The 26987-nt window shown below is 37.0% G+C and overlaps 1 protein-coding gene across 1 annotated transcript in view; it reads right to left on the reverse strand.

Moving 5' to 3' along the window:
• Positions 1-5037: 5037 nt before the first annotated feature.
• Positions 5038-26987, reverse strand: part of LOC126199627 (nose resistant to fluoxetine protein 6-like) — a 192704-nt gene continuing 170754 nt past the window's right edge. The window contains exons 13-16 of the mRNA XM_049936553.1: positions 25164-25371; positions 20797-20942; positions 13604-13715; positions 5038-5210 (exon numbers count right to left, since the gene is read on the reverse strand). Coding sequence (XP_049792510.1) covers positions 5062-5210; positions 13604-13715; positions 20797-20942; positions 25164-25371 — 615 coding nt within the window. The 3' untranslated portion in view covers positions 5038-5061. The remainder of the gene's footprint in view (positions 5211-13603; positions 13716-20796; positions 20943-25163; positions 25372-26987) is intronic.

Consider the following 26987-nt stretch of genomic DNA (forward strand, 5'->3'; position numbering starts at 1 on the left):
GGCTCTGAAAGCTTATGTAAGTACAACCTTCTTTTATGTGAGCATTTTCCTGCCACCTCTTGGTGAGTAGAATTTTTTATCTATCCAATTACATTTTACTGTCAAAAATTATGTACATTGGTACAACCTTTACAACCTATGTAAACGATTTAGGAAACAATCCAAGAGGTCCTTTCTGACCGTCTGCAGATGATGCTGTTATTTACCACCCAGTAAAATCATCAGAAGATCAAAAGCAATTGTAGAATGATTTAGACAAGATATCTGTGTGGTGCAAAAAGTTGTAATTGATTATTAATAATGGAAATTGTGAGGTTATCCATGTGAGTACTAAAAAGAATCTGTTAAATTTTGGCTATGCAATAAATCACACAAACCTAAAGACTGTCAATTAATCTAAATAGCTTGTGACAGCATTTAGGAACAACTTAAAGTGATCACTTAGATAACGTTGTGGGGAAGGTGAAGCAAAGATGCCTTTTACAAAAAGAACACTTAGAAGATGTAACAATTTCACTAAAGAAACTATGATTCCCGGTGCTCTCCTGGACTATTTTGTTTGAACTTACATTTGGATGTTGGTTCAAAATGATTCTGCTAGATATGTTTTACATATGTTTATTATTGCAGGTGTTTGTCATACTCATAATTTTATAAAATAAATTCAATGCAAAGTAGATAATTGCTTGCTTTAAAAGAATCAGTTAGTTGATACTTAGTCCATGAAAAATTTTTTAACAAAATACAGAATGACTTATTTTAGAGATAATATGTTCCACAGGGTTAAAAAATATCATAAATGTTCTGTGCATGATATTCTCTGAGGAGTTTATTGTAAAGAATCTTGATTTAAGACCACTTCAACAACAAAACTGTTCCATAGTAGTTTGGGTGCAGAAGAGCTTCTAACCAGTACAAATATCTGTCAATTCAAGCAGAAGTATTTGCAGTCTGGCACACCTACTATGATGAAAGGGCTATGTGAGGTGCCTGAGTGCTATAGGTCAGCAAGCAGGCAGCACGAGTTTGGCCCTCGGTCACCACAGGAAGATCTTTTACCACCAAGCCCTCCTGCCTGGACTTTTCACTATTCTACTGGCAGGGAGGGGGCTGACAGACTCCTGGCCTGGGAGGGATGAAACAGATCTTGACCAGGGCAGTACAGCCACTGCCCTTCTACACTGATGGGGTCAACCTGGAACATCACGACTTCACTTGCTAGTTTGCATCCACTCCCAGAGGCTGTCACCTGTTGCAAGACTTCTGGCAGATATTTGCACCACTGGGATCTTCTGTGAGCAGCCACGCTGTGCCTAACTGGGGCATGCATCACTAAGAAAGCTTCCAGGCATCAACATTCTTGGGCACAGACATCACAGCCACCTTCTAAACTGACAGCTGGCCACTGCAGTGCACTAGGAGTCAACCACACCACACACTAAAGGAGGCGTGGCCAGTGAACTGCAGTGCTACGAATGTTGTAGCATGAATCACAATAAATGTTTAACTTTCTGATATTCCTGCATCCTCACTATGACTCACTATCACTACACACCACTGCACAGAAATGGCTCTTCACCCCCAGGCCACTTCACAGACTACAAATTAATATTCATTATTCAAATGATTATTTTTTATTTATAAAACAGTAGTTAGCTTCATGAAAAACAATTTTAATTAATTTAAAATTACTTACTTGCAAAATATAAACAACTTTTTATAGGCATGCCATTTCACAAACTTCACTATTCAAAACATAAGTGTTTAATGTATCTATTTTAACTATTTCTGGTCTTTGAGTTTTCACACATGAGAACATACAATTTTGTTTAAATTTAGACTAATAGAAAAGTCAGTAAAATAATTAAAGTGACAGTGGAAGTATCCACAACATTCTGGCAGGCATACATAGGTTATAAGTACTACTAAATGCATACCAGAACAGACTCTCTAATTTCCTGTTTCTTTGTAAACAGTTCATAGATAGCAGTCACACTACATCAATATTTTTTGTCTCTAAAATGCATGCTGGAGCAAAATTCTTTGTCTCATCAATTTAATTTTCTTCAGATTGTAATATGCAGTGATTTTCAGTAACATTTGGTGATTGATTGTGAAAATTTTCACAATGTCATCTTCTGTTTTGTTAAAATTGTGACATTGTTTCAGATGAGTGTTACGTTGAGAGAATATGCACTAAAAGTCAACAAGGAATGAAGATCAATAAATATAAATTACAGATCAACACATTGTCTATGTTCTTATAAATCACAAACCTTGCTGTCTCCAGACAATGAGCACATTTCCTACAGAGGGCATTAGTGAAAGATGAGTGTTCAATTTCTTTAAAATTAAGTTTGGAGCACTTACCTTTGCCATGAGCATAAAATACACAAACTGGTAACATTCTATTTAATATTTAAATCCCATAGTACATTATTTTGTAAATTTATGCTTCACAGTTGCACAAGGTGATGGTTAATTGTGATGGAAGTGGTTTCAGCCTGCATATATGGACAACATTACTTTTATTGTTCTTAAACTTCTTAAACTATAATACCATGACATGTCCAATATCCTTGAAAATTGATCTACAGATGATGGAAACTACTACTACTACTACTACTACTACTACTACTACTACTTCGAAGGCAATTGTTAAAACATAAAGTTAATTTTTTTGTACAACAAAATTAATGTTGTTTATACAGAGCTTGGTGGTATACGTAAAAGTTTGTGACTATTTAATTACTAATTGTAAACAAGTTAGTGTATGAATAGCAGTAATTAATGTAAAGCATTTTGTTGTTCTTCATATATATATAAGAGCCAGTGCAATGCCAAGTCGTGAATCTGTTGTGTAGCAGTTATACGATAGTTGTGACACAAATGTGTACCAGTTTAATCAATTTTTATGGAAATTTTGAAGCAGTTGCCTATAAAGTTTTTTGGAAACTGGTGTTTCACTTCTCAGTTTTTATTAAAATCCAAAGCTCTCATCATCCCATGACAATAAACTTTAACAGGTAACTATTTAATAAATTATGTGTTTTCTTACAGCCATAACCTGATGTGTTAATTTTTTAAAGTAATATCACTGTCCCAGTTGTATATTTAGCTTAGATGGGAGGGTATGTAAGACGTTGCATCAAACCAGTCTTTAGTCTGAAGACCAGATAACAACAATGATAAATAATAATTCTCTGCTACCAAAATAAAGGTATATTGTTACTTGATTACTTTTCCTTCTAAGTTATATCACTTTCTCCTATTTGTTCCATACCTGTCTGCAAAAAAGCATAAGCTATGAGCATTTCACAAAACACTGTATAGTTAAAGACTAAGTATAATATCTTGATAAAAAGGACAAAATTATAAAAACACAAAAGATAATTGTAATATGAAACATTTAATGCAACATGTAAGAAAAATTATCAATTCTAACAACATATGTATATATTTGTAGCTATATTCACACACCACAATCTTATTTCTTCACCATATGCAGACACATACCCTGAGCTGTCTATCAATTCATACAACAATAACATTTTTTGTCTGTAACAAGCAACAGAGTATAATCACAGCACATTCAAAGACATTTTCTAAAATTGAATCAAAGAGGAATTACGATGCATGTATGCCAAAAAATGAGATAGTTCTCTCACGATGTTGGCAAACTGACTGCATTCATATCATAATGCCTCTGTCTCTTGTGTGCATAGCTACATGGCACAAGTTTACAATGTCCAAGGTATTGTGTGCTGTTGATACAATGCCAAAAAGAGGAAAAAAGGTGTACTCCAACACAAAGATCCTCTTTGTGTCTGATGTGCTTTTGTTTACTATGTAGTACATATTATCTGTCTTTCCACTAATATCCTCTTGTCTTTAACTTTTGTTCTTCTCTTGTCTGGCTATCTCACTCTCATCAAAAGAAATCTTGTGCTGAAGAAGCTTGCCTGCTCCATCAAATCTGTTACTTCTTTCAGAACCAGAATTGTCTGTCTGTATATGTGATTTGAGTTTCAATATAGTGCTTTATCATACAATGTTAAGAAACACTACAACACTTACTATTAGATTACAGAGTCATACAATATTATGTACAGCTATATTTTATCAGTCTTCACAGAATGGAGGTTAGCCAATTTTATAAGTATCTTTATCTGCAGGTATTAAAACTATGGTAATTAAATATTAATCCAAAATAAAAGTTTGCTTTTCTAAACGTAAGCAGTAAAAGTTTGACATACAGCCTACATGTATATTGTAGTGAGAAATATTTACTATTAAACATGTCTTGGGATTTTTTCCTGCTGCAATTTGTATCATTTAACATTTTCTGTCATTTTCCTTGTATTTTGCAGCTCACATAGGATTTAAACATCAGTCATAATAATATAACACAAAATTATTGTGGCTTACTACCAGCAACAACAAGTGCAGTTAACTTGTAAGACAACTGGCAAGATATTAATGTCTTGCAAGGTAGCAAAGATTACAAATTTTTCAGCAGAAAACAACTTAAATTTACATATTGCAGAAAGTTGTTTATGAGGCCCACAATTTATAAATATTATATTTTTAGTTGTAATTAAAATAAGCAGACATTAAGTCCCTACAATAACAATATTAATTTATGCAAGTGCATAGCAATTCATTTGCTTTCCACACAATGTTGCTAGTAATAATGTATCTATGATATGAAGAGATTGTTTTCATTTGAAGTGTTTCAATACCACTCAACTCAGTTATAAATTTTCAGTCAGTAATACATAGCATGTGATCAAATGAAAACTATCGACATTACAGTGAATAAATGAGACTAGAAATTTCAACAGTTCTATTCACAGAGTACTATCATACTAGATAAAATGTTCTTGGGTTTCCAGCAGATTCTTGTTGTTTATATGAACAACACTGCAGAGTTCTCACAATTGACAGTTATGTCAAAATACATTCTAGCACAAGTTTACCCTTCATCACTATGCAGGTAACTAGTAGATGGAGATAAAGGTTCTACAATGCAGAGACTTTGCCAAGATCTTGAGTAAAGTACTATGGCTGACCAACAGGGCATTCACTTGAGGTTGGAATGTCTGTTGGAGACACATGCTGCCACCTCTGTTGTTTTTTCTTCTGGTCTACTGTATTTCTTTGATGTGGAGTTTGATTTTTCACTATTTTTGAAGACTGCTGTTGGTTTCCTGTCAACAGATTTAGTTTATATACCAGCATCACAAGCGTGCTTAAAATTTAATACAACAAATTAGTTTTCTTACTTCTCCTTTCTACACAAACTCTAGTTTATACTAATGTAAGTGAGCATTTGTGGCAAAGATGTCTGAATTGACCTTACTTCAATTATTTAAGTGTGATGATGAAGATGCACAGTATCTGACATACCACACCCATAGCATCTGTGTTTATTCTCTGAGATATGACATTTCAGTGCTCTGGATTAACTGCAGTAAAGTGTTCTCCATTTCTCTGAGGACATTATAAAACTTTGCACTATCATTAATTCTTCTCTCCATTTTATACATCATTTTAACAGAAGATTAACAGATGATTAACAAATTTTAATATATTAAAAACAGATTCAAACTTTTATTCATCAAAAAGCTCTGTATTCATTTGCTCCATCTTAAGTCTTATCTGTTATTGTAAATTACTTGGTCAAGCCATCAAATGTATGTGCTGAGATGCATTTGTTGATTAACTGTACAATTATGATCAGGAAAAAATCTGGATAAGTGTGAGTAGGGCTCACACACCAAGGGTTCCATGCAAACTTAATTATATACCTAGATAATTCATCCATTCCGGGAGTCTAGAATCTTAAGGATTTTTGCTTGTTATTGTTATCGATACTGCAAGATATGTGACATAAGTGGCACTATGATTTGATTGCATTAACTTGGAAGCTTATATTTTTTACACTGCCAAGGGACCATAGACCTCAGCATGTGACATAAATTTGAACTCAGTATATCTATCCGTTCCTGAGAAAGAGGGTTCTTAACAGTCACTCAGTCAGTCAGAGAGACAGACAAAGTGATCCTATAAGAATTCTTCTTTTACCAATTGAGGTATTCATGTCCAGGTCTTCTTTGAGGGTGGCCACAGCATATATAGAAATGACATAATTTCTGTAGACCTCAGTATTTTTTTGTATCTGGCAAGTCTGTGTTAGTTTTAGAAACAATGTAATTTCTGGAGTTCTGGAGTTTCTAATCTTAATGTGGTAGCACTGTTGACTCTGTTGGCTGTGTTGTGTGACCCATTTATTCTAGTAATAAGATCTGTTGTTGCTGAAGATTTAGATGTCTCTTAGACAGAACAGAACATTCTTGGTCTTGGTTATCTTATCTGATGACGAGGTGCAAGCTGATAGCAGTTTTATTTTAAAGTTATGTAATAATGTAAAACTCAAACAAATGAAAGAGGGGTGTGAGGAATGAAGCTGAATACAAGAGTAAGGTAACTAAAAGAGCACGTGTTCAAGGAAGTGAATACATAAGCTATGCAGAAAAAAAATTTTGGGAAAGAAAAACAGGTGAGAAATGCAATTTTAAGGAAGCATGCTTTGCTAATTTTGATATATTTCATCAAATATCTTTGTTAGATAGATTTAATAATCAGAAGAGCAAAGACGAACAGAATATATACTCTCGACTGTAACAATGCACAAAGACTTCATTCGTCTAAAAATGTGTCATCCATTACGCGTAGTCACTGTTTTAAATACTTCATTATACTCAGTTATGAAAGGAAGGAGGTCTGCCAGAAGGTATTTAAGCTTTCCATGATCTTAAGAGTGACAGTAGAATCAACTGTCTAAGAGAATTGAAGACTAGAGATTCAAAAGAAGCTAAGTATCATTTCTGTGAAAAATTATATTTCGCTGTCAACAGGAGTTACATGCCAAGGCCATTACCTGATGATAGGTGCTATGTCCGTACATGCTCCCATTAGGTTTCTATCGGCACTCATAAATGGCATTCAAACCATGAGGGTTGTCGATGTGCGCTAAGTCTACATTGTACCACTGGCTCTTTGCTGTTCATCAGTTGACATTAGTTAATGAAGATGGCTGAGGTTATGATGTGTTGTGAGTCTGAATACTGTGATGATCTAAACACAATGAGGAGACAATGTGAAACTGTAAGTAAGAGAGTGGTGGAGAAGAAAAGAAGAGTGTCTGGTTTATTGTGCAAGACAGAAAAAGGAAGAGAAAGACCTCCCAGGCAACAGCCAAGAACACAGGTGTGAGATGAGTAAATCAAATATTAATGCTCCTCAATAAGAGTATCTATGTGACAGTCTTATGATTGAAAACAAATAATATAATATTGTAACATTATAATGTGTCTTAATATTTGGTCTTAGGTTACCTGCAAATATGGGTATTATTGTGACTGCTTATCAGGAGAACATAAGATGAACTCATTTACTACGCTCAACCAACAAGATGAGCAGACATAACTTACATTCTTAATGAGGTGCATGGGCATTATTCCACTAGAACATCAGTGAAATGGAAGGTATGCTACCCAACGGAAAGTCGCTGCCAGTGTACATTGATTTTCATGGTACCTGATGGTGATGGTGGACATAAACAAGTATAAGAAATACTGAAAACTAGTGATAATGTTTTCAAAGACAAGAGAGGTTGAGCGTTTAATAGAACATACACTGATGAAGATTGGCAGAGTGTTAGGGCCTACATTTACATGCTGCATAGAGATGTGAGTCACTACTTCAGAAAATGCACAACAAAGGAGTACTGAAGCCCTGATCTCAATATGAACAGGCTTATCACTCTATTCAAAGTAAAATATCCCAACAGTACTGTGACACATAAATTTTAAGAAAAGTTTTACTTGCAGGTTTTCTGCACATATCCTTCACAAAGCCACAATCAAAAACATGTCAAACATGTGACCAATTAGTTCTAGAAGGTAAAGTAAATGACCAGAATGCTGACAAAGTTAAGCAAGGACTTGAACTGCAACACTGCAAAGCTGAAAGGGCCACATCACAGTTAAGAATTGATGCACTTGTTGCAACGTTACCAAACTGATACTTGCACACTACCCATAAAGCTCCAACAGCTTATGCTTGTACCTTCCCTTGAACATTCTGATATGTTCTACAAGGGGCAACTCTCATGTTAAAGTTTCAGTGTACATGTGTATGGCACTGGTGAAGCAACAACACAATTGTGGAATCAGATGAAAGGTGACAGGGGAGCCAAAGAAGTCACATTCTGTTTACTGCATTTCTCAATCAAATATCTAGCATCACAATAAAGAAAACACTGTGTGTATGGAGTGGCAACAGCTGCACACAAAATAAAAGCAAAATTCTTCTGTTCATGTACATGTTTCCAGTGTCTTGTGGTATGTTTGAATGTGTTAATCATAAATATCTCGTTTTTGGACACAGCTTTTTGGTATGTGATCGAGATTTTGCAACCACTGAAAAGAGAAAGAAGACAGTGAAATGTTTTGTTCTGGGTGACCTAATAAAGTTAGTGACTTCATCACATCATGCAAAGCCATTCAAAGGTCTGGAAATACATGACTCACACTTTCTCGACTTTTACAGAGCAGCAGCAAATCTGATCGCCACCAACAAACTCTTGATATCGACTGCTTTGTGAATTTGAATAACTGCCTCTGGAAAGGTCAAAATATGAAGAACACTTAATGAGCTGGAAGAGTGGACAATGTTCAATGTCCTGAAGAAGGCAAGTTGATAACTGGCAGAGCTTACAAGGAAAGAAGAAGAAGGACTAATTAAGTATGATACCATAGTCATCTGAAGAGCTCAGAAAGTTTTACCAGGACATTTGTGGTTAAATGCACGTAAAATGTCACAAGATGGTATTTGTTATTATTATTCCATATTGTCTTACTATTGTAATTATTGATGGTGTGATACTATGGGCATACTAGTAGTTCAGTTAAGTAACTGAGTTTTATGTGCCAGGTCACAGTGAGCTATAGTGTGACTTACTAATGTATTATTTGCACTAAGACATTCCACAAGGAGTAAATTGTTTTTCTTTCAATATCTCAAAACATCCATTTTGGCATTTAGCCCCATTTAAATTTATAGTCTTCAATTGATAGCAGGTAGGTTCCAGTTGATTTGAGAGGAAAAACCTCCACAGCAAATTCAAAGCCTACCAAAATTAAGTTGCTCATTCATCAAAATATTGACTCTTTCTCAAGAACACAAACCCACTATTCCTCCATGATGAAAAATTACCTTGATGCAAAGTTAAACATGAAAATCATGTTTCAGACAATTAAGTAAAAACACCTTGAAGTAAACATTACATGTCAGTACTATGCTAAATACTTTAAACACCATTTTCACTTCAGTTTTTGGAGGCCTCAGGTAGATACCCGCTGTACATCCGAAGTTTGGGGAACAGAAACTAAAGTACCCATTCCGTAACAAGAAGGCAAAGAATGTTGCTGACACAGAATCAATGATCTACAAAAGAAGAGCTAAAAAATTTTACACTACTCTTTAAGCTTCAATGATGACAACATGCAGAATATTTCAGTGCCTAATATTCCAGTGCAAGAGTTGTTTTATCTTTGACAGTTAAACCTCAATGTTCCTGAAATTCATAATGCAAAGTCAGAAGAAAGTCATTTTTTACTTCTATGATAAAACCCAGGGTAACAAAGGGCCAAATGAAGTAGCTTCTTTGCTTCTGCTTTGCAAAGATAATTACATTCCAAAGGATGTGAAGAAACTGCACCACTTTAGTTATGGCTGTGCTAGTCAAAACAGAAATCACATCATGCTCTTGTACAAACAGAGCATTTTGATCAAATCCAGCACTTCTTTCCCCAGAGAGGATATTCTTTTCTCCCCAATGACCATGATTTTGATGTTTTGAAGAAGCTTTTGTCAAAGCACAATCAAATGTATCTTCCGAAAGAAGTATGTGAGATAATAGTAAATTCAAGACTCCCTGATAAGTTCATAGTTATTATGGCATGATTGGTGGCCTCTTCTATATAATAAGATAGTAAATTCACGGGACAGTGTATATCTTCCAAGAAACAAGCACATTCCACATATCAACATTAAGGCATTTCAAGTACTCATCTCAGCACTCAGGGCAGTAGCTCCATCACTGTTCATCAACACAGCAGTGGAACATACATTGGTTCTGAGAGGCACTGGCAAGTGAAACATGTGTTTATCGCAAAACAAGGGCATACAACAGATAGGTGTCAATCCCTGAAGCTAAGCATGCTGACTTGAAGAAGGTCCTACTGCATACTCCTGATGAATATCAGCAATTTTACCATGAGATTTTGGAGTCATTGATAATTTGAAGTAAATGGTTTCAGACGTGCATTTGCATTATGAAGTCAAAACATTATAAGATTATTTTTGTTGCATAATTTAAAAAATAAAAATGTTAGATGCCCCAAACTAATGTTAATGTTAAAGGAAATATATTACTAATTCATGCATTTGTGTAAGTTTGCTGTATAAGTCAGTTTTTAAATGTTTTATTATTATTATTATTATTATTATTAAGTTTATTATTATTATTTCTTTCCTTTCACAGACGTTATGTCTGGTTAAAAATGGAAAGTGACACGGATCTTGATCAAATGTGACTTCCTTTTAACTGTGCAGTATATGTTACATTGCATTTAGGAACTTTCGGGTAATTGAACATGTATCAATAATTACAGATTTCTGTAGTTGTATATATATACGTTTGGATGAAGCTGTATTGCGTTGATGTACTGGTGGATATTGTGTGGTATGACTCCTGTAGTTGATAGTATAATTGGTATAATGTCAACTTTTTCCTGATGCCACATGTCCTTGACTTCCTCAGCCAGTTGGATGTATTTTTCAATTTTTTCTCCTGTTTTCTTCTGTATATTTGTTGTATTGGGTATGGATATTTCGATTAGTTGTGTTAATTTCTTCTTTTTATTGGTGAGTATGATGTCAGGTTTGTTATGTGGTGGTGTTTTATCTGTTATAATGGTTCTGTTCCTGTATAATTTGTATTCATCATTCTCCATTACATTTTGTGGTGCATACTTGTATGTGGGAACATGTTGTTTTATTAGTTTATGTTGTATGGCAAGTTGTTGATGTATTATTTTTGCTACATTGTCCTGTCTTCTGGGGTATTCTGTATTTGCTAGTATTGTACATCTGCTTGTGATGTGATCTACTGTTTCTATTTGTTGTTTGCAAAGTCTGCATTTATCTGTTGTGGTATTGGGATCTTTAATAATATGCTTGCTGTAATATCTGGTGTTTATTGTTTGATCCTGTATTGCAATCATGAATCCTTCTGTCTCACTGTATATATTGCATTTTCTTAGCCATGTGTTGGATGCGTCTTGATCGATGTGTGGCTGTGTTAGATGATACGGGTGCTTGCCATGTAGTGTTTTCTTTTTCCAATTTACTTTCTTTTTATCTGTTGATGTTATGTGATCTAAAGGGTTGTAGAAGTGGTTATGAAATTGCAGTGGTGTAGCCGATGTATTTATATGAGTGATTGATTTGTGTATTTTGCTAGTTTCTGCTCGTTCTATAAAGAATTTTCTTAAATTGTCTACCTGTCCATAATGTAGCTAAAAACAAAGATGATGTGACTTACCAAATGAAAGCGCTGGCAGGTCGATAGACACACAAACAAACACAAACATACACACAAAATTCTAGCTTTCGCAACCAACGGTTGCTTCATCAGGAAAGAGGGAAGGAGAGGGAAAGACGAAAGGTTGTGGGTTTTAAGGGAGAGGGTAAGGAGTCATTCCAATCCCGGGAGTGGAAAGACTTACCTTAGGGGGAAAAAAAGGATGGGTATACACTCGCACACACACACATATCCATCCACACATATACAGACACAAGCAGACTGCTTGTGTCTGTATATGTGTGGATGGATATGTGTGTGTGTGTGCGAGTGTACACCTGTCCTTTTTTCCCCTAAGGTAAGTCTTTCCGCTCCTGGGATTGGAATGACTCCTTACCCTCTCCCTTAAAACCCACATCCTTTCGTCTTTCCCTCTCCTTCCCTCTTTCCTGATGAAGCAACCGTTGGTTGCGAAAGCTAGAATTTTGTGTGTATGTTTGTGTTTGTTTGTGTGTCTATCGACCTGCCAGCGCTTTCGTTTGGTAAGTCACATCATCTTTGTTTTTAGATATATTTTTCCCACGTAGAATGTTTCCCTCTATTATGTCCATAATGTAGGTTCTTTATGTCAATAAATCCCCTTCCTCCTTCCTTTCTGCTTAATGTGAATCTTTCTGTTGCTGAATGTATGTGATGTATTCTATATTTGTGGCATTGTGATCATGTAAGTGTATTGAGTGCTTCTAGGTCTGTGCTACTCCATTTCACTACTCCAAAAGAGTAGGTCAATATTGGTATAGCATATGTATTTATAGCTTTTGTCTTGTTTCTTGCTGTCAATTCTGTTTTCAGTATTTTTGTTAGTCTTTTTCTATATTTTTCTTTTAGTTCTTCTTTAATATTTGTATTATCTATTCCTATTTTTTGTCTGTATCCTAGATATTTATAGGCTTCTGTTTTTTTCCATCGCTTCTATGCAGTCGCTGTGGTTATCCAATATGTAATCTTCTTGTTTAGTGTGTTTGCCCTTGACTATGCTATTTTTCTTACATTTGTCTGTTCCAAAAGCCATATTTATATCATTGCTGAGTACTTCTGTTATCTTTAGTAATTGGATGAGTTGTTGATTTGTTGCTGCCAGTAGTTTTAGATCATCCATGTATAGCAAATGTGTGATTTTGTGTTGGTATGTTCCAGTAATATTGTATCCATAATTTGTATTATTTAGCATGTTGGATAGTGGGTTCAGAGCATGGCAGAACCAGAAAGGGCTTAATGAGTCTCCTTGGTATATTCCACACTTAATCTGTATTGGCTGTGATGTGATATTATTTGAATTATTATTATTATTATTATTAAGTTGATTACAACAGCACATTTCAGTGATAAATTTTCACTTGCAATTGAATTAATTTTTGAAAAAATTAATTAATTAAAAACTACTTAACTCCAACCAGTTTGATCACTCTTTTGGCTGGGTCTGCTACGAGCAAGAGTTTGTGTTATATGTTAAATTTCTCATTTAACTGTAATCTTTAAAAAGGACAGCATATTTTCTTGTGTTAATCCTTCTTTTAAAAATAGTTTTTTATGTTTCCAGAAAAATATGCATTTATGGAGTTAGGCTGTTTTTAAAATGACCAATTCAAATGGTGGTTGTTTTCCAAAGTTTTTGTAACTGCAGCTGGAAAGTTGAAATAATTAATATGTTTAAAATTTAAACAAAATTGCTTGTCTTTACACTTTACTGGCGTCTTACAGAAATGTGTTTGAAATGGGTAATTAGTATGTAAGGCACAAATATAAGCAAGTCACAGAGTGTCCAATAAATAACATAGTTGAACATACTACTGACGAAGTATTCATATAAAAGTATTAAACAGACTGAGTTTAATTCTAAAATATTAGTGAGGAAAAAACGAATATTGGATTATCAGCAACTGCACTCACCTTGACGACTGAAAATGGTTCGAGCCAGAAAAAGTGAAGGAGCTTCAACAAATAGGTGGAGAGCCATTGATATTAACAATACAATGGCCAGATCTCCAGCATAACTGTGCATCTGTAATGTAAGTTAGTTATACAACAGTGGTACTTCCAAAATACCTAAACAGCAAGTTTTTTGTTTCAACAATGAAAGCAAATGTAAATAAAAGAAAGAATGCACAAAATAAGTCCCCAAACAAATAAAGAAAGAAAACTGAATTACTTACTAGGTAGATGAGATGTTCAACCTTGTTTGAGTGAAGCTTCAGTGATATACTTAGAGAGTAGAAAACTTCAGTATTGGGTGGGAAGGTGGAAGGGGCGAGAGGGGGAGGGGGGCTGGGAAACTGGGAAATGTAGCTTCCATATGAAAGGCATATGTTACAAAATACACATATTGTAAATTATTTCATAATTTTCAGCTGCCTGGAATCCACACACAGAGCCTGGAAGCCACACACAGAGGCACACATGGAAATATTTTCCCTTAGGTGGTGCACCTTATAATCTCACCACATGTATAAATGGATGATGCCACATTATCGATGCAGCTCATTACACCTATGACCAGTGGGTCACTGTGAGTGGTAAGCAAACACCATCTCCAGCTGGCAGCTCACATGAACCTGAATGTGTTCTTCTCTATGGCCGACCAACATATTGACAACAACTCTGCATTACACTTTTCATGTTACAGCAGGGCCTCATTGGGATCTGAGTATAGTGACACTCAGTCTACACTATAAAGCTCTAATTCAGCAAAATATGATAGCATTTGAGTAATTGATTGATTTCAGCCTTGCATATGAGTGGTTTCTACCATTGTAATTCAAGCTGTGTCAGCTCCAATCATTTTCATTTGTACACCAGAAAAATCACAGGAACAGTAACTTATGAACTATGCATCATTATTTCTGTGTTGTAGTGTTTTCAGCAAGTGTCCATAAATGACATTTTTGCTCTAAATTTGGGACTGCCAAAGCATCTATGGAAATTGTTTATAATGAGTCATTTTACGGGATATGTATATATGACTGGTGTTATCATTAATGAACACATGTTTTAGTCCTACTCTTGCAATTACACTTAAAACAATATTTTTTGTGCAGTTTCTAGTTGCTTAAGGTTTTATGGACTGACATTTGTAATATATTCTTTGACTGAACCATTTTATAATATTTGTGCTGCTACATTTAGAAAGTATTTGTTAAAAGTACTCTCAACTTGTGAATTATCATTCACAACATTGGTATGCAGTTTAATCGTTATGATATCCTGTACACTGACTGACTGTCCTGCCTCCCATTTAACAGTAGCTCCACATAGTTTTTAATTTTACACTGAGATGACAAATGTCATGGGATCCCTCCTAAAATTGTGTCGGACCTCCTTTTGCCCAGCACAGTGCAGCAACTTAAAATGGCATGGAGTCAAAAAGTTGTTTGAAGTCCTCTGCAGTAATATCAAGCCGGGCTGCCTCTATAGCCCATAATTGTAAAAATGTTGTTGATGCAGGATTTTGTGCACAAACTGACCTCTCAATTATGATACTTAAATCTTCAATGGGATTCATGTCAGGCAATCTGGGTGGCCAAATTATTCACTCAGATTGTCCAGAATGTTCTTCAAACCGGTCACGAACAACAGAGACCTGGTGACATGGCACACTGTCATACATAAAAATTCCATTGATGTTTGGAGATATGAAGTCTACAAACTGTTTCATATGGTCTCCAAGTAGCCTATTTCCAATCAAAGATCAGTTCAGTTGCACCAGAGGACCCAGTCCACTCCATGTACACACAGCCCACACCATTATGGAGCTACCATCAGTTTGCACAGTGTTTTGTTTTCAACTTGGGGACTCATCTGACAAGGCCATGGTTTTCAGACAATATGGCCATGAGCTCAGGAGAAGCACTACAGGCAGTGTACTGTTAGCAAAGGCCTCACATTGGTCATTTGCCAAATTTCACCACACTGTCTTAATGGATATGTTTGTTGTATGTCCCTTGTTGATTCCTGTTATTATTTCAGGCAATGTTGCTTGTCTGTTAGCTCTGATGACTCAATGCAAACAGCTCTTAGTCATTAAGTGAAAGCTGACAGCCACTGCACAGTCCATGGTGAGGGGTAACGCCTGAAATTTGGTATTCTCGGCACATGCTTGACATTCCAAAATGGAATGTCCCATGCATCTAATTCCAACTACCACTCCACATTCAAAATCTGTTAATTCCTGTCATGTGGCCATAATATTGTTGGAAACCTTCTCACATGAACCACCTGAATACAAATAACAGCTTTGCCAATGCACTGCCTTTTTATACTTTGTGTACGCAATAGTGCTGCCATCTGTTGTATCGCCCCAAGGACAGAAAACCCCAGTTAACAAACTTTGTGGAAAATTAAAGTAGGGAAGTGAGTCATCTTGACAGTGATGGCAACTATTGACAGTAAAATCTACACTGGTAATATTTTGTTTAACACCTATACCATTCAAATACTGAGAATAGCACACAGAAAGGGGAGATAAAAAGAACGGATTATCATAGATTCTTTATCAAACATCTATAGAATAAATTCAAAATCATATGAACGAAGGCTAAATCCAATAAAGTAATTCAGTCAAAGTTAACATTTACCATGGAAGACAGCTGTAGCCGCATCGAAAAGGAAATTCAATGTGACTACAATGCAACTTGGATATGGAATTGTTCAGTTAGTTAGTTGCTCTTGAGTCACTCTAGAGTACTTTTGTGATAGTTGTCTGGATTCAAACGCTATTAGATTGTTTCAGTTTTGGAAGTTTGATCATTTGTGAGGTAGAGACTGAAGTATTGCTCAGTCATTCGACTGATGAAAGTTCATCTTTACCATTCTAAATGCGACGGAATAGTAAGACGAGTGTTAGACTTCAATTGAGTGATATTGGTTTATCAGACTTAGCCTTTGTACTGATGAACAGTGACAAACCTTGAGAGCAATGGATCAACGACAGTAGGACACAATAAAACGAAGACACGAAGATGACAAGTACACCGATTAGTCAAAAGTTGTTGTCAGTGTCACAATTATTGAACTGAACAGAAGTTAATCTTGAATGACATATTTGTGTGCATGTAAGGGCAAACAATTAATTACAGAAAGAACAATAAAATCTGAGTCAAAAGATAAATCTTATGTGTCGCCTAACTCACTAAACGGACAATACAAAGTGTATTCATGCAAGTCGATTGACTCTTTAAATATTTTAAGTGACTAAGTGAGTACATGAATAATGGACAGTGAAGAGTGATTAGTTTAAACCAGTATTATGGTGTATTAAAAAACATTTACTCCAACGTAAGTTATCTCTGGAGTTACATTGGACTGTTGTTAATAACTGGACGTAGCAACAGCATAGTAGACAGCAAAATTTCATCCTCGCTTTTTATGATGTGAAAAATGACCATAATGATGAAATCAAGATTTTATTTCGTCACGGAGCTAACCAGGCATAAAATAAAAATAAATGACTGCAGTTTACCAGTTTGCACAAGCTGAGAAGACTGTTGTGGACAGATAACAAAATATTTCTAAACCACGCGAGGAGTTGTGTTCTTGTGAGAGTTACAGGCGCTGTTCCACATCATACCGATGGGGACGAACATCGTTACGAGTCGCGTCTCCTCCCGGCGAGTGAAGGAGGAGGGAAGGGACGTCACACTGTGTATGTGTTTATCACTATCCCATGACTTTTGTCACCTCCTCAATGTATTATCCCCATTATTAGTTCCTATCAGGATGCATACGCCTTGACTTTTAATAACTTTCCTTAAAACATTGCAGTATTTTTTGTATTATGCCAGTAATGTCACATATTGACTTATTCTTATATAAGTTTTCCTCTTCCTCTTACAGGAGATTTTAATTCCCTTAGTTATCATCAGCTTTCTTTTTTATAATGGGACCTTCTTGGTAACTTTTTACACAAGCAACTTTCAAATATTGACAACAATTTACTGTGGAATAAATTGAATTTGACATTAGCATCTTTGGCTGCATATACCTCACCCCATAACACCTCATTTATCTTACTCTTAAAACATTGTATCCTCACTAGTTTATATGAACCTGCCTCAGGACTAATATTATACCAATGTGCCCTCAGTGACTGTACTCATGAAGTTCCTGCTTCTTTAAGCATTTCATCACTTTTTAGTTGCTTCCCCCCTAGACAATTCTTAATTATTTTGGAAAATATGAAAATCACTTGTCACTAACAGAGCTGTCATGTAATGAGTTCAGGTAAAGCTTTTGTTTTATGAGCTTCTGTTCTATATTTTCTTTTAAGTAATTCATGACTGAGTAATGATCAGCTACTGCTATCTTCTTTGCTCATGTTTGTACTTCCTTCGTTGAATACAATACACCATTTTTTCTCATGGAAGAAAAAATCATTGCATTTTTAATACATATATTGTTTGTTTGGTCAGTAAATTTCATTAGACTGAACATTTCAGGCTGTGACATCATGGGCTAAAGCAAGAGCTCAATGCTGTCTCTGGCACTGACCTTCCTCTAGGAAGTTTCAGTGTTCAAGAAGTATACAACAGTTGTGATCTTCCATATTAACAAGCAGGTTTGATGACATTGTAAAGATGTGACAGTGCTTGCCTTCTGCACTGACAAGACTCCTCTGGCCATATATATACACTCGGGCTTGCAGAGCAGATCACCGGCATGGCAGAGTTATCCATCAACACTCACCCTGTGTCCATCTCCACTGCAAGTTCGACGACACTCTACTGATGCAGCAGCTATTGCTGCTGCCTAGCTGCAAACCTAAAACCACTGCCTGATGGCCTTGCCACCAGGCCGCCTTCAGGCTGCCTCCTCCTCATGGACCAAGGCATGAATGGAAGGCCACCCAGCTCCATACAGCCAGTGTCCATCATCACCAGACAGTGATGTAACCAGCAGTCCCAGGTTCAGCCCATAGTCAACACTGCCATCTGCCATTTCATTGGGACACTAGGCCTCAATGTCTCAATGTTGACTGGCTGCCACTGTTGACCATCAACCCATGTGCTATTGCCAGTTGGCAGTATATTAGCATCCAGTGTGCCATGTAAGCACATGCACACAGCTTTCTGGGGCATGCATGAACCACAGGCTTACTGTCATGTTTCCTTCACTGACATGTGGACATCACATGTTGTGTCAGGGCTGTGGGCAAACACATGTAATTGTTCAAATTTAATGAAATCACAAAACTGTTATGTTCTCCAATTGACTTTCTTCAGCCAACCTCTATGAACTCCTGACTCCCTCACCACCATATAAACCGAGGACCTTTAGGTTGGAGTCAAACACCAACAGACTCCCACATGTCCATCCTCAAAGGAACTCTCCTCTTGTGACTCAGGACCACCCAGAACTGAATCACATTTTAGCTACCTGTCTTTGTGCCCTGTAAAGAGTAATATCCTCCCCACTACATTCCTCACCCCTCCCACTGTGGTATTCTGCTACCCACCAAACCTACACAAAATCCTTGTCCATCCCCACTCCACCCCTAATCCCAAGCCCCTGCCTCATGGTTCACATCTCTGCAACAGACCTAGATACAAAACCTGCCCCATACATCTTCCCACCACCACCTACTCCAGTCCTGTCACAGGTGTCTCCTATCCCATCAAAGGCAGAGCTAACTGTGGAGCAAACATGTGATCTAAAAACTAAGCTGCAACCACTGTGTCACTCTCTATATTGGCATGACAATTAACAAGCTGTCTGTCCGCATGAATGGCTACTGCCAAGCTGTGTCCAAGAAACAGTTGGACCTCCCAGTTGCTAAACATGAAGCCCAAGATGTGCTTCACTTCAATGACTACTTCACAGCCTGCACCATGTGGATTCTTTCTACCAACATAAACTTTTCTGAACTGTGCAGGTGTGTAAAATCTTGTAACAACATATTCTTCATCACCTCAACCTAGGCAAGTCCCTGTCCTCCACCCATCTGTCCCCTTCCTGCTACCCTGCTTCCATACCAGCACTAGATATGCTTTATATTTCACCAGTACTCCTTTTCTACTTCTCTCCTCTCCCCCTCCCGTCCCTGTCACTCTCCCCCCTCCCCCAGCACAGCCTCCCAACACTGCATCTTGCAGCAGTATCCTGTCCCCACTGAGTTCCTGCACACTCCCACAGGCAGGTAGCATCTGCCCCACCCCCTACCCTGCTGCTATCCCTCCCTCTCCCTCTCCCATTTCACCTCCTTACCCCCACCACCCACCCCAGCAGATTGCTGCTTACATCAGGTGCAATTGAAATCGGGCTCCAGTGCCCAAAGAGAGGGAGTTGGAGTGAATGTGTACATGTGTTTTCTATTTCAGAAGAAGGACTTTGGCTAAAGCTTAACATTTTAGCAGTCTTTTTCATTGCGCCTGCCTGCCTGCAGCTCAACTCCTCCTCTACTTAGTGAGTAGCAATTTATCATTTCAATGTGATTGTTATTCCATCCAGGACTTTTCTTGATTAAGAATGTACATAACAGAGAAGAACTGTATGTTGAAGGGATAAACAATGCATTAGAGAAATACAGAAATGGGTGGATAGAGCATGTGAGCAGAATGTCAGAAAAAAGGCTGACAAAACGACTGTTGAGATACAGTCTGAGAGGAAGTATAAACTCTGGTAGCCCAAAATGAGATGGGCTCAACAATAACCTTTGAAGATGGAACATCACTTAGTGTAATCCCTGGAAGTGAAGATGATGATGACATGATGAGAAACTAGAAATGAGAGATTACAGTTTATAGACATCTTCTTTTAAATCAAAATATGATATTCAAAATATCGAGGAATATAGTTCCCTACATTTAACTGTAATAGTTTCCACAAAGACAAGTGAAGTAATTGCTCCCAATGACATTGCACAATAGCAGAACTGAAAATAACCTTTAAAAATAAAGATACTGGAAGTCATAAAATAAAAAAAGGATCTTTCTTTGGGAATGCATTGTTCTGACACTGTCATGACCCTTTGAGTTAATACGTCTTTTTGTTCTTCATTCTATTTTAATGATATTTCTATGTAGTAAAATTGTATTCAATAAACTCTTCTTCAGAACAGTTAAACAGTTTAAGAACTAAGTGAGACTACATACCAGAAGATACTCATCCATGAAGATTGGTGTTCGTATTCTTCCACTATTGATGAGTAAGACAGCAATATGTGTCAGAAAGATGCAATATGAAAGTCGACTCAGTGGTTGCCATGTACTGCTCTCCAGAATGCCCTTGACAGCATCACCTGCCAATTAAAAAGAATTATAGTCAGTACATTGCTTCAAGGGTAATTTCAGTTTTTCTTTTCAACAGTACTTGGTACAATGTGCTGTTGGCTCAAAAATCATCAATGGTTTTTTTTGGAGTATCCAGTTACATTATTAGTTACAGAACACATAAGCAGACTGATCATTTATTTCCTGTAAACCTATCAACATGCTTTTCATAGTGTAGAATGTAAGCACACCAGACAATAAATTTATCACACCTCTAGTCTTGATAATGAACCCAATTCTTCTGCGAGTAAGGAAGCCCACAAGTATCTTCAGTTATGCCATACCCCACTCATTGATGATTACATCCAAATTGCAGGAATGATGATTTCTGTGTTTGAACTGCTGTTCCAAATAGTCTTTCATACAGTATTAAGGTTGAACCATTTAGTAAGTCAGTAAAGGTGTGATAGTGTGCTTGAGTGTTCATCAAATCAGGAATGTATGTGTGCAACCCAGTGAACATGGCTGTTATCTTGGAAGCATACTCATCACAAAGATGCAGAATAAAGGACAAGACTCAGCAAAGTTCACGTTCACAGTAAGCTGAATGAATGAAGCCAAGATGCTGTATGGAAAAAAAACTCCAAATGTCATCAGACATGTCACCATCATCAGGTGCATTGATGAACTGAGCTGCTGAGGGAATCCAGCTGACTTATATCCCTTCCCACTGCAAGCCATTCCCTCCATGATCTATGCCTGATGGCGTGAGTCAGCAGTCGCAGAGATGCTTGCCTCAACATCTGCAGTAGCGTTGATGTACTTGCCCCAACTGTCATAGTCACTAGATCACTGTGTTTGCTGATCATCATCTTAATTATACCCAGAGCTGGTCCCAAGCCCAGCTGAGATTGTAGCCACAGTCTAGATTAATAAAATGATCCCTGCTGCAAATTTCAATGGCTTCTCTGTCACTGCCCCAGTATTTGAAAGTTTACACTAAAATCCTGGTAAATTTGTATTCCAGCTCTTGATTCTCTGACAAGCAGCACTCTGTGACCATCAACTTGGGGTACATTAGTTGCGTGTGCTTGTGGTGTCCTTGGCATCAATCTTCGATGGTATGCACTGTTTGTCCAATAAGTCTGATAAAGCCTGGCCTTCTGCAAACCGAGGTCATCTTTGACACTTCCCAATAATATGTTATTTGGGAGGCAAAACACAGTACTTACATGGTGCTTTTCCAGTATTAACCAGACTTTTCCTGATAGTGTGCCAGTATAATAATAATAATGGCTTGTGACGAGGGCCTCCCATCGGGTAGACCGCTCGACTGGTGCAAGTCTTTTGATTTGACGCCACTTCAGCGACTTGTGCGTCGATGGGGATGAAATGATGATGATTAGGACAACACAACACCCAGTCCCAGAGTGAAGAAAATCTCCAACCCATCCGGGAATCGAGCCCAGGCCCTTAGGACTGACAGTCAGTCGCGCTGACCACTCAGCTACCGGGGCGGACAGTGTGCCAGTGTATGGTGTAAAAGCTGTGGCTTCCTCTTCCTCCATGATTTCTTCAATCTTTAGAAGTTGTACAGTAGTGGTAGGCTAAGAGCACACTTAATGTGCCATTCTGAGTATCTGTGGTTTTTTTTTGTTTTTTGTTTTTGTTTTTTTTTTTTTTTTTTAACATAGTTATTAAGTGTTCTAATTGCTGGAGCCAAATCTCTGCATCTGAGATGGTGCTTACAGATAGCTGCCACCACCCTGCATAGAGGAATTGGGTAGTAAAAACACCAGTACACAGGACATGCACAATCTCAGATGCAGAAAGTCTCCCCTAAGAAGTGGAAAACCTCAGAACTGTGTTCTGAAAATACAGATACTCAGAATGGCACAATATGCATGCTCTTCTCCTCACAATTGCAGTACAGCCTGCAGAGAAGGAATAAATCATGGAGGAAGAGGAAGCCACAGCCTTCATACTGTACATTGGTGCATTATGGGGAAAAAGTCAGGCACTTATTGAAAAAACACCACATAAGAACTGTCTTTTGCCTGCCCAATAAAACACTGAGGAGTGTCAAAGATGACTTCTGTTTGCAGAAGGCCAGGCTATATCAGAGTTCTTGCCAACATGGCAAGACATATATTGAACAAACAGTGTATACCAGTAAAGATCAATGCTGAGAACACCAGTGGTACACTCGACTAATGTAACCCAACAAGTCGGCAGTCACAGAATGCTTGTCAGAGAATAATGCAATGGAATACAAACATACCAGCTTTTAGTGCAGACTTCCAAATACTGGGACAGTGTAGTTAGAGAAGCCATTTAAATGTGCAGCAGTGATAATCTTATCAATTGGGACTGCAGCTGTAATCCCAGCAAGACTTGGAACCAGCACTGGGTCTAATTAAGAAGACACTTAGCAAACATAATGATCTTGTGATCAAGACAGACAGAGAAAATACCTGGACGCTACTACAGATGCCGACACAAATGCCTCTGAAACTGCCGACATTTGCCCTCAGGCACAGACTGTGGGGGATACGGCTTGTGGTGGGAGTGAATCTTAGTCAGCAGCATGCCATCCGGAGCTCAGATTGTCAATGCACCTGATGATGGTGATATGTGTGATTGCCAAAATATAGTGCCCATTGGACACTATGGACCAGCAGTACATCCATAGTTCTTTGATTGATATTTTGTCTGTTGAGCCTTTTCACCCAATTTTTACCAACAGCATATAAAAAACATTGGATTTCAGTCAGTTAAGGAAACATGCTTGCTTTAAGTAGAGTCTGCACAGTGAATAATTTGCAAGATGCCAACAAAAGCACTGAATCAAGTAATTAATATTAATTACCAATTTGCACGGGATTCATAGATATTTTTAAAAAAAGGTATCAACAAAATCTCTACTAACAGCTACAGAAAAACAAGTCACTGAATCACATTATGTGAGTTTCTGAAGAATGTGGTAATCAGTATTTTGATTTCCAATAATTTTCTCCTGAGAGAGAAAAAACACAGAATTAAATGATGAGTCAGGGAAGGAGATTACATCTCATAAAAATTATTCCCAGCACCCTTAGAGAAAGTTTTCAGATTCTTAAACAGAAAATGAAGATAGAATACATGGTAGTAGAATATATCTGAACCACATTTGTTTCATTGATGATGTTGTGCTGTTTGCCTTCAGTGCAAACTTCAACAACAATTTGAGGGGCTTGACAGTCCAAGTTAGTAAAAAGGCTTGAGGACTGATTTGCAAAACATTTAAAAAAATGCATAATCAAAACATCAAAAATAAAATTTTATTAATATCAATGAAATCATACAAGCAGCTGATGAGTTTTAGGGTTTAGTGCAGCTGAAGGAAACAAATGAACAAACAACAAAAGAACAGAAAAAGGCTCATGTGTGTTTAATAAACTAAATGTTGTTTTCAAAATGAAGTTTCCAATGAGTCTAAATGGAAAATTAGTCTTTATTTATGGTCGTGAGACATGGATTGAAGATCCAAAAAGCATTAAAAACTGAGTTTTGGTAAGGAAATAGTAGAGATATGCAAGTTGTGGATTACTAAGAGAGACAGGAAAACAAACAGGAAAACAAACAAATGAGTCAGAAACAGAGTTTAGTGCAAGACAATTATGACTAACCAGTTGAATGCATGGTAGATGCACCAAGAAACTTTTCTGCTGGATTTAAAGCGAATTATTATTATTGTTGTTGTTATTATTAATTGATTACTTGTAGATGCACACACCTGTTATGTCTGCAATGCATGGTAAAGTCCAGCTATCTACCTATGGATGTAATTAAATGTCTAATGATGTTGATGATGAATCATATTACTAATGAAACTCTTGAAATTGAAGGAAAACACTGGAATACTGTATTATGAGTAGGAAATCAACTCCACCTTCATATGAGTGAAGCAGTTTCTAACATGTTACACTAACACATAGTGTTCAACTCGCAACCAGCAGTTACCTTTTTTAGTAATTCCATTAATGATTGGAAATGCAGTTTATCTTTCAAAATTGTCTGTCATTTTATTTATTCTCTTTGATAAATTACACAGGAATTCTCCACAAAATAATAACAATATTGTATACTATCTGTAGTGATGCAAACAGTCAGAATATGTTCCTTGTAAGTAAAGTAGCACCACTGTAACATTCAGAGATTATGAAAAGAGCTCAAGTGCTATTATCACCTAACGTTTCATTAAAACTTACCTACAACTCCAAATCGGAGATTATGGTAACATGCAATGATAATCCACCCAAGGGCAAGTGCCCACGTGAATCGATGTAGAGCGGCATAGGCAGCAGACTCCAGTGTAGTTGTTGTAAGGCTAGCACATTCCTGGAGCAGGTGGTATGGCCCCCACACTACTGCACCCAGTACTAACAGGCTCACTGTCCAGCCAACACCAATGAGTACCTATAAAAATATTTTCATTTTTATTTAGTGTTGTAAGTTCATATCAGAAAATTAAGGCAATATCAGAATAGTATGCTGATCATGAAGCTGCCTTTAAGGATTAAAAAAAGAAATACTTGCAAGTAATTTCATTTTTTGTTATATTATCACCGTACATACATGTAAATGCAATGTGATTATTATGCTCACAGAACTCAAGTTCAATTTCTATGACTAAATAAAAGGCTCTTTGTATGACTACAGTATGCCCTTTACTTTTTTTGTGTATGAAGTATAAGCAGCACCACTTTAATGTGGTCCCTTCCACACAGATATGCCATGATCTAATTGTATTTTGTTGTCCTCTATGATTCACTGTAATCTATAAAGAACATCTGTTAGTGCAAATTTTATGAGTGCATTTGTAAACATAAATTATCTGCCTGACTTCAAGCAAAAAACAAGCATCTATAAATTCAATAGCAAAATGTGAAGTGCAATTTCTGAAATGTACACACTAGTGTTCATAATAGAACATGCTGTACCAGTACTGTACAGGATGTAACAATGTGTTCCACTACTGCACAGATTGTTAGAGGCAGGAAGGAGAGAGTATGGGAAGGAAGGAAGAGACAGGAAGAAGAGAGAGAAGGAAAGGAAAAAATGAAAATTCACATATTAAAAAACTGATGCTAAATAAACAGATATCAAGACCTAGCATTTGCAGAGAATGGATTGATGCCATTACAGCCAATACAACATGTATAAAGGCAGCTATTATAATAAGACAGTTAGGAACAATACTTTCTCAATGAGCAATATCAAGATGGAGAAATTGAACCCAACTATGTTAGAATGTAGTGCAATTAGGGAGTGGAAGGGAGATGTATGATGTAAGAAGCAGGCACATCAATCTTACGAAAATGCTCTGCATGCCATTAACATCAGAAGGCATCCATGTTGATGTTTCTAAAGTCATACCAATAATTATACACAATGAAGTTTGGGAAGCAGGAGACAGTTATTGATTTAAGTAAATCGATGAGAGCAGATCATGAGTCATGCCTGGATAATTCAGTCAATAGAGAATACACCTGCGAAAAGTAAAAGTCCTGTATTCAAGAACCAGTCCAGCACACAGTTTTAATCTGCCAGGAAGTTTCTAACCATCATTATGTTCCACTGTTAGTATGTGACTGTGAATTATTGTTTTCACTCCACACAATAAAAGCCACTTCTTAGGAGGGAGCAAATTGTTTACTAATCATACCATTCCAGCTATTTGTTACCCTTTGATGTAAACTTTACATTCCTATACACTGGGAAACAACTAAATTAAACAGTGCATAACATCCTCGTCCATAAGTCAATGGAATCAACTAATATTGGCATACACTGGAAACACTGAAACTGCACCGATCCATGACTCTCAGTAGCTATCTACAACGTGTCGTGTTGCATCAGAGTAGAGTCCAACAGACACACATGTATTTTCACAGTATCCTAGCTGCATAGAATTATTGACAGGTCAGGAAAGTACGTTCATGGCTTTTGAATGTATACTGGGACACTGACAAAACTTGTAGGTAATGAGAGGTGCATTGTCTAGTTGAATGTGTAGGTCAGCAGTGGAAAGG

Source organism: Schistocerca nitens, chromosome 8, assembly GCF_023898315.1.
Source record: "Schistocerca nitens isolate TAMUIC-IGC-003100 chromosome 8, iqSchNite1.1, whole genome shotgun sequence".
NCBI classification, from domain to species: domain Eukaryota; kingdom Metazoa; phylum Arthropoda; class Insecta; order Orthoptera; family Acrididae; genus Schistocerca; species Schistocerca nitens.